Source organism: Kryptolebias marmoratus, linkage group LG20 (assembly GCF_001649575.2).
Source record: "Kryptolebias marmoratus isolate JLee-2015 linkage group LG20, ASM164957v2, whole genome shotgun sequence".
In the NCBI taxonomy this organism is placed as follows: Eukaryota; Metazoa; Chordata; class Actinopteri; order Cyprinodontiformes; family Rivulidae; genus Kryptolebias; species Kryptolebias marmoratus.
This window is the reverse complement of record NC_051449.1, coordinates 18,998,573-19,007,261: the sequence shown is the minus strand read 5'-3', so window position 1 is coordinate 19,007,261 and position 8,689 is coordinate 18,998,573. Positions and strand designations below refer to the sequence as shown.

Here is an 8,689-nt window from a genome sequence, read left to right as displayed (position 1 = left end):
ACTGAGGCCTGTCATCGAAGATTTAATGTGCCGATTACGTTTTTTTTTTTCCCCCACAGCCACATAATTTTTACGTTTTCTTGGAAAATACCAGAGCCTGAAGTGAAAGAAAATGTGGGCTTATTGTCAGAAGTGAACAAAACTCTTTTGTCTCCCATCTGAACAGAATCATGCTGAACATTTCAAAATGTGATCATGTGTGCAAAGACGAACAGAGACAGTAATTATTTTAAAGAAGAGGCAGCTTCATTAGACTGTTATGTCTGTTATGTTAGACTGTTATGTGCTTATGTTGTGGTGGTAGTGGGGGTGGGGGTGTAAGGTAATAAAGCTGACTGTGTTGTTAGTAATAGAACAAATAATGTGAAGGAAGTACACAAAGCAAAGATTATTAATGATGAATTTTTTAGAGGAAGCCACGAAACAAAAAATAGCACCACTAATGTGCTGTGCGAACATCTGCGGTGTTTCAGGTTAAAAAGAGAGATGTGTGTGTGAGGGGGAGGCTTTTAATAAAGTTCAGAGCTTTAGTTAGAACCATGTGGGGTCATGGGGGAAATGAAAGCCAGTAAAACTGTGATAAAGTTGACGTTTTACAGAAGGACCAGCGTTGGCCTCAGATTTCAAAAAGCTGCACCCTAAACGCCCCAGCCGCAGCCCTCTCATCCTACAGAGAGGAGAGGAAAGGCTGCGTGTCATTTCAAGTTTTTCAGTGTTTAATTCGGACTTGTTAAGAAGCCACAGAGCCGATCCTTTCATCAACATGAAGAGCAAAGAGGAAGCAGAGGCGCGAATCTGTCCTTTGAAGGGAAAAACAAATGTCTACATATCTGAAATTCCTTGTTTCCTCTTCAGGACACTGCATGGATAAATAATTGAGAGTGACAAGCAGGTGTGAGAGTCATAGTACTAATAAAAATAAACATTAGAAAAGGTCCAAACATGCAGCACATGCTTCAGTGGAAATTCAGTGGCTCGACAGAGTGCTATGTCAGGGAGAGTTAAGGGTTAATTTCGGACTAGGAGCAAAACCTGTTGCCAATTAGAAGCAGGGAGCTCCACATGTGTAGCTGTCTGCAGAGGGGGCAAGGCAAGGGAGGTGGGGGGCAGAAACCGACTGCATTCATAGGAGTGAGGCTCAGTCTCTGTGCAGTCAGGCTGAGTTACAGGTAGAGGGCTTACTTCTCCCAGAGATGTCCAAACAGGACCCGCAAAGCTGAGGGATTTTACGCACGAATCCACAAATGGCCTGTTTCTACTGCTGAAGGTTGCGTCATGGAGATCCTTTCTGCCACTTTTTTACTCTTTGCCATCTCTGCGCTCAGCCCAGGGAGCGTGTCTGAGGTGTGCAGGGGCCCGCGCTGCTACCCTGCCCAGGACTGGGGCGCGGCGTGCGTCGGAGCGCACTGCCCGGGGCGCGCGGACACCTCCGCGTCCCGGCGGCAGCACGCGCAGCCCAGGACGGGACCGGCGTATCCGAGCTACCAGCAGGACGCCAGTTTCGGTCAGCAGCCAGCTCAGAGCGCGCCGTTAGCCCCCTACACCATCATCCACCCCCACCAGCACGAAGGCTTTACACAGCAGCAGCACCAGCAGGGGGGCTCCGACGGAACCAGGAGGACCAACCCGAGGACCATCACTGCGGAGGTGTTTCATCCGGGCTGCGCCGGCGGCACGTGCCCGTCCACGGTGTCCCAGCAGCCCACGGGCGATGACGGCTCGGCGCGTGAGTGCAAGGGCATCGGGTGCAAACTGCCCTCCCGGATGCGCCAGAAGCAGAAGCCGTGCGGCCGGGAGGGCTGCAGCGCGCACGCGGGCGACGACGCGAGTCGGGGCCCTTCTCCCGTCCACGTGACGGACAGGGCTGCGCAGTACCTGGATGAGGTCCCGGACTTTGGGTCGGAACGGGGAGCGTGGATCCAGCTGGCCTGTGACATAAAGCCAGGTCAGAGTCAGATTAGGAGGGTCTGAGAAACAAACAAACAAAAACTCATGTTTTCTAGTTTTCTGTTTTGTTTTTGTTTTTAACCACAGGGTCCAATGAGCTTCCCTCAGAGGACGCTCTGGTCCTGCAGCTGCAGCTCTCCAAAAGCCAGGAGAGGCTGGTCGAGGCCCTCCGGGGCCAACAGGACGAGATCAAACAGCTGCAGAGGCTCCTGAGCGAGCAACAGGCGGCGCTGGTGAGCCAGCAGAGGGAAATACTGCAGCAGCAGAAGCGGATGTATGAGCAGATGGAGCAAGTAAGGCTCAGATTAATGAGCAGGAAGATGTAAATAGCTTATTGGGCAGTTCAAAGACCTAATTATGATTACACTCACCTTCCTGTGGAAGACTGATTCCATGTACAGATCAGTGGAAAGGAATGTCCTCTACCCTCCTACAGTTCAGATAAAAAAAAAGGTCACACAACATGTCTGCATATTTTGTTTTGTGAGTTCTTATTACGTCTATGATTCATATGGCTATAGCCAGCTGCCAAAGGCAAAGGCTCCTGTATCATTAGAAAAATATCTCATGAACCAGTGGACAGATTTGAATGAGACTCCGATTCAAGATGGCCACCCCAGTTAATGTGCCTTTGCCAGTACCAAAATGGCTACAACTTACTTAAAATTACAAACAATGAGGTAAAGTTTATGTACCAGTAGCTGAGAGTCGTCATCCTCAACACTTACTCTGAGCATTAACACATCTTGCAAGAAATGGCTGTGGCAGCCATCTTGAATTGAAACTCTGTCATGAAAGGCGGTGGGCAATCTGCATTCCTTGAGTCAGCTGTAGTTTAGAGTTTCTTTGTGAGCTTTAAATGTGTGCTTTCAGGTAAAATCCCAGTATAATAGCTTGATGGAGAGCTTCAAGCAGACGTCTTTCCAGAACCTTCAGGAGGAGCTGGACAGCCACATGGAAACAATGACTGGACAGATTAGAGCCCACCAAACCCAGCAGGCTCTGTCTTTGCACAAGGTGGACATGGAGGCCAGTGTGATGGAGGTGAGCCTAAACGGTCAGACGTCTGAGGAAGCTGCCGTATCGAACAAATAGTTAACTACTGTTCTGGTAATCTCTTTTCCGCACGTCTGATGTCACCAGGTGGGGCGACCCCAGCTGGCCTGCGGGCGCTGTGGATCTGAGGAGTACTGCAGCTACAGCGGTGACCGCCCTCGCTGTGAAAAGTGCACGATCTGTCCCCCCGGTTTCTTCCTGGTGGCCCAATGTTCAGCCCACGCAGATAGGATCTGCCAGGTTAGCGTTCTGCTTTTAATGAGCAGCAGCTGGTGGACTTGACATGTTTTGGTTTTCCTGATAAGTCAAGCCAAAGGCAAACAGACTTCTGTTTGACTTTCTGAAGACGTTCCTCTTCGTATCTGAGGAGTCAGCATAGGGTCCTACCAGCCCTCAGAAGGGATGGGAGGGAGGGTGAATGTGCATGTCAGTTCAACTCTAAACTAAAGCAACAGTTTTAAAGCTTTGATCTCTGTATTACTCTGTTTGAACTGAGAAAACTTCTTGGATGAGAAGCAAAACATCTTCAGGAAAAGAAGTCTGTTTGCCTTTGACCAGCATGACTGAGACCCTTCACCTGCACTTTGTTGGTGAACCACACCAGGCGCAGCTTTCGTTTTTATTAAATACGGTCAAAAGATCCTTGATAGTTGGAAAACAAAGTAAGAACAATTGTTTTCTTTTTTTTAGACAGACTTTAAAAGTAGATCAGATGTTTGTTTGTTGCCTTCATTTAGAAGCCGAGGGCTGAAAGTGATGATTTGGTTTCATTCCAGGACAGAGACGAATGCCTTGAAATAACTGGGATGTGTGGTGATCAGCAGAAGTGTCTGAACACTCCAGGTACTGATAATACTGTGTAATTATTAATGGTTTTGTTGTGTAACTTGCTAATATCCTGGTTTGTTTTCTTTTAACTTTCTGAACAAGTGACGCTGTTCATGGTTTCAAATCCACAGCTTTTACATTGGTTCATTAAAATCTCTTTCATGTGGTGTCGCAGGTGGATTCAGGTGCCAGGGCATGACCATACGAGATGCCAGCTCTGGAATGTGCGGCCATGGCTACTTCTACAACTCGGACATGGAGGAGTGTCAGGCCTGTAACGAGTGCGATGGAGAACCCGTGGTTTCTCCTTGTACCTTTGTCACAGACACCCTCTGCACTGGCCCTGCTGCTGAGGCCAGTGAGCTGTCTCTGTCCTGGGCTGGAGATGTGAGTCTGCAGGGCTCAAAAGGCCACGTGCTGGCTGGGGCATTCTCTAGCGTGCAGCTACACATCCAGGGAAGAGGCGATGCAGGCCTGGTTTCAGCTGAGAAAGGCCACCTGGTCCTGAGGCAGCACGGTCTGGTCTGGGTCGACGGGAGCTTGGCGCTCAGCCATGGCTGCCGCAGCTTTGTGCAGGTGTGCCTGCGTCTGAACAACTCAGACGGCTCAGAGGGGCGCGACCTGAGCGGCGTGCGGGTGGAGCAGCAGGAGCGGAGGTCTCTGCAGAGCGTCAGCGTCAGCGGCGTGGCAGAAGTCGCCCCGGGTCACATCATATCCCTGTTCCTTCGGAGCGCCACCCACCAATGCAACCAAAGCAGTGAAGGTCTGCAGCTGTACGATGCCTCTGCAGCTCCGCTCAGCCTCCTCTGGCTCTCTCACGACACTGGGGCTGTCGCCATGACAGCGCAGGCACTGGTTTCGGCCCACTACCACACAAACTATCACCCGGCCTTCCACACCACCTCCACCTCTGACCCGTACATAGTCGGACTGACTCACGACAGTCGGGGGATCCGTTTTGCAGAGAGTGGCACGGTGCGGTTTGTGTTCCAGCAGGCGCTGTATTCGATGGGTCAAGCGTGTGTGAGTGAAGGCTTTCAGCTTGCGGCATATCTCAACCAGAATGGAACTTCGGCGGAGTTGTTTCGTGTCTTCAAACCAGGCGTCCACTACAGGGACACGTCTATATCCATATCTGGAGCCACTAAAGTCAGCCCTGGGGATGCGATTGACTTTGAGATCCTCTCTCCTGCTCAGTGCAACGTGCGGTTCTTTGGTGACGGGTCGGGCATCAGTCTTCTAAGTCTGTTCTGGGTCCCCGCTGCCATTTCTTCCTTTCTGACTGCTTCTGTGGCCAACTCCGGTCTCCCGTCAGGGGCAGTTCGAAACAAGCCTCTGTTCTTCCACCAGACCAGTCCCCGGGTTTCCCAGATGGGGCTGCTGGGGAAGGGATCCCTGAATGTGAGAAGAGATTTTGTCTTTAGGGAAAGCGGCACAGTCAGCATGACTCTGGACCTCAAACTCATTCACTCCTGCAACCTGGTGAAGGTGACTCTGCTCATGCGAAGGGATTCCGAGGGGTCGAGGGGGGGCCACGAAGCAGAGGGGCTGCGGCCCGTCCACCTAGCCCAGCAGTCGGCCGGCCAAATGCTTGAGGGCAGCCAGTGGGCCAGCGTGAGTTTTCGGACATCCTTTCAGGTTTATAACGGCACCGCTGTCTTCTTCCTTCTAGACTGCGTACGGGGGCGAGTCAATCAGATCAGCCACCAAACAGGAAGTGGCGTGTCAGTCCTATGGGTGGCATCATCATGAAACTATGACCAAACTCTGCTGTTTAAATAAAACTATTATTAATAAGCTTACCACAACAATACAACCATCATCTCAGTACATCGCAGTGTTCTGCTGGGATTTGTTTGGATGCCACATACCTAAACACTGTCGAACACGAGCACTTTTACGACAGAAAAGGGCTCCACCCTAAAACGCAGTGGGCCTTGTTCCACCAGAAGGTAAAATTGTTCACGAGCAGTATGGCAGACCCAGTTAATCACAACACATTTCAGCCCAAGCTGCTTGATTTGGAGACACAAGAACTGCCCTGGGGAACCTAACCCACAACATCAAAAGGATCTGCTGCCAAAGTTCTGGCAACAGACGCCACAAGACAACCCGGAAATCCCCCAAATGAAATGGGTCAGAACTATATTACTAGGACGGTAGTAAAGAGGTGGTTATTGTGGTATTGTGACTGATTTGTGTATGGTTGGTATAGTGTATGGTTATTAATGTATGGCTTTAAACTAAGGGTCTAACTCCATTGTCTTTTCTTTGTAAAAGTCCCCGCCTTAAGAGCCGTCCACATGGGAACATTTTTTTGTAAATATGCCAAAGTGTTTTATAGACTCAGTCATGCATCCACACAAAAATGGTACTTTTGAAAACGAGTTTGAGAGTGGAAAAACCATTGCGTTTTCATCTAAACAGCCAAAACCCAACCTTTTTTTAAACCAATGGCGCCATAGTGCTACCTCTACTCTAAAGTACGACCCAACAGGCGCCCGCTTCTCGTTGTGTTTACATTTTGCTTTTTAGGAACGTTCTCCAAGCCTCGTTTCCTGTTTTCCATGTACTTTCATGGCAGCGTTGGGCCTGGCGTAGTTACGGTATTGCTTTGGGTTGTTTTTAGTGTTTCAGTGTGGATGAAAGCATTTCTGTAAATGGTGTTTAGAAACAACAAAAAAAAAAAGTTTGGAAAAATTGTGTTTTGTACCTTTTCTGTTTTTTGCCAAGGATGACGGGAGATGCATCCCATTCTTTTATCTGCTTGCTTAAACCGTTTTAGGGAGGTAATGGCTTAAGTAAGAAAATACAGCATATCTACTAGTATATATAAGACTAAAGAAGTTGTACAGTTTACCAGTTCTGTGCAAAGTGTAAAAGCAACAATAAGCTAACTTATTTCATGTATGTCAGTTGATTCTTTAATCTTTATCTGGCAGATTTTTTTTTTTACACTATGACATGAGGCTTCATTCTCACTGTTATGAGTCAGATATTATTAGTTTTTTATTTTTTAACACGTTGCTCCGTCTGAAGTACACAGTAAATAAAACGAACTGCCTATTCCCCAGACTTTTAACTTCTGTATTCAATCATCATCCTGTGCTCACCCCGTACAGTGTTACATACCAAAACATCAGGGAAACTAACAGTTCAAGTTTGAAATAAAAGCCATATGTGTCGTCATCTTCATTTTATTAAGCAAAAATATGACGATGACCGAGAATGGCAATAAAAGAGCCTGCGAGTGTTTAATGGTCTGAGAATGTTCTTTTGTAAATGTACCTTTTAGAAAATGTTAAGATTAAAATGCAATAATTATGTTTTCCTAATGTTAAACTGTTATAAGCTGCTTGATTTAGTTGTGACTTTAACATTTTAAATGAACCAGTCACATATTCAATATAACACAATGAATCAGTTGTATTTATACAATGCTAAATTAGTACTTTCATTATTTTCATGAGATTAATCTGTGCTTAGCTGTATTTATAGGAAAATATCCTCTCCTGCTCTTGATGTTCTGATATTCCATGTTTTTCATTTGACTTTTTATTTATGTAATTCACTTACTCTGTTGATGCCAAAGGACCTTCAGATTATCCCACTTATGGCTACGTTTTTTTTTTTTTTTTGTGCTGGTCTGCATTCCAACGTGTGCTTTTTTTACTTCTTTTTTTTAAGAGCATATGTTGCAAGTTAGGTGTTGTTTTTATGTTCTGACTATATTGTGCATGCCTTATTTAATGGCCATCTTGCTCATATAGACTTGAAGTGAGTGACAACAGGCTCGCCTGAAGAAAATTAAACCACTTATTTAAATATTAAAACTTTACAACACAGTTAGTGGTAAACAAACTGCAATAAAGTGTATATTTGATGTTTTCCTGTAAACCTAATAAACAAAAGAAAAAGGGTTGCCCCATTTCCTGCTGTGTACTTTTATATAAGGTCTCTGCTTGATTTTGGCATCCAACACTGTTGTTTAAACAGAGGCTAGAAATTTTCAACAAAAAGTTGAAAGGATAACCCATCATTTCAGCAACTTAATGGTTAATGTTAGCTAAGACTTGTGAACAGAGCTGTGTAGAATAGATAGATTTACTGTCATTGTAAGCACAGCATAAAACATAATTTAAAGGCATTTCAGTGTGGTGCAGCAGTAAAACATACTGTCAATGAAAACTGCACAAAAATTACAATGCATCAAACATCCTCAAAATACATAAAAAACATCCTAAAATACATGTCAATACAATTTAAGGTGCGTCCTAAAACAAACTGTCAGGCTAAGAGCAGCCAGCGCACAGTTTGATTTAAGAAGGAATTTAAAATACGGCTGGCTGTGGGGAAGAAAACAAAAACTGTTTCTGAATCTGGATGTTCGTGTTTTCAGGGATCTGTATCTTCTGCCTGACGGCAACAGTTCGAACAGATGGTGCACAAGGGTGCATGGAGTTCCTCCAGGATGCTTGCGGCTCTGCGGCGGTCACGAGAACTGGCGATGTCAGGGGTCAACCGGTGATTTTTTTTTTTTTATGTGCGGCCCTGATGACACACCAGATGGCTTTTTTTTAGTCAGAGCACCCAAAGTACCACAGAGCTTGATAAAAGGTCAGCAGTAGGTCGCTCTTCAGGTTGTTTTTTTCCTGAGCGTTCTAAGGAAGTGCCGTGCCCTTTCCTACAAACACACAGGTGTTCGCTGTCCAGGTGAGGTCCTCGGAAACTGTACTGCCCAAGAACTTAAAGGTGCCAACCCTCACACTGCTTTGTCCTGAAGTCCAAAGTCATTTCTTTTGTTTTCGTGGTGTTCAGTGAAAGGCTGTTGGATCTCTTCCCTGTAGGCAGACGCAAC

General features: G+C 46.5%; 1 protein-coding gene across 1 annotated transcript; it reads left to right on the top strand.

Moving 5' to 3' along the window:
* Positions 1–1,099: 1,099 nt before the first annotated feature.
* si:ch211-252f13.5 lies at positions 1,100–7,753 on the top strand. Its single transcript, XM_017420163.3, has 6 exons — positions 1,100–1,945; positions 2,035–2,240; positions 2,821–2,991; positions 3,091–3,243; positions 3,780–3,846; positions 4,007–7,753. The coding sequence occupies exons 1-6, from the start codon at positions 1,276–1,278 to the stop codon at positions 5,581–5,583; spliced, it is 2,844 nt and encodes a 947-aa protein (XP_017275652.1). The 5' UTR covers positions 1,100–1,275; the 3' UTR covers positions 5,584–7,753.
* The last annotated feature ends 936 nt before the right edge of the window (positions 7,754–8,689 follow it).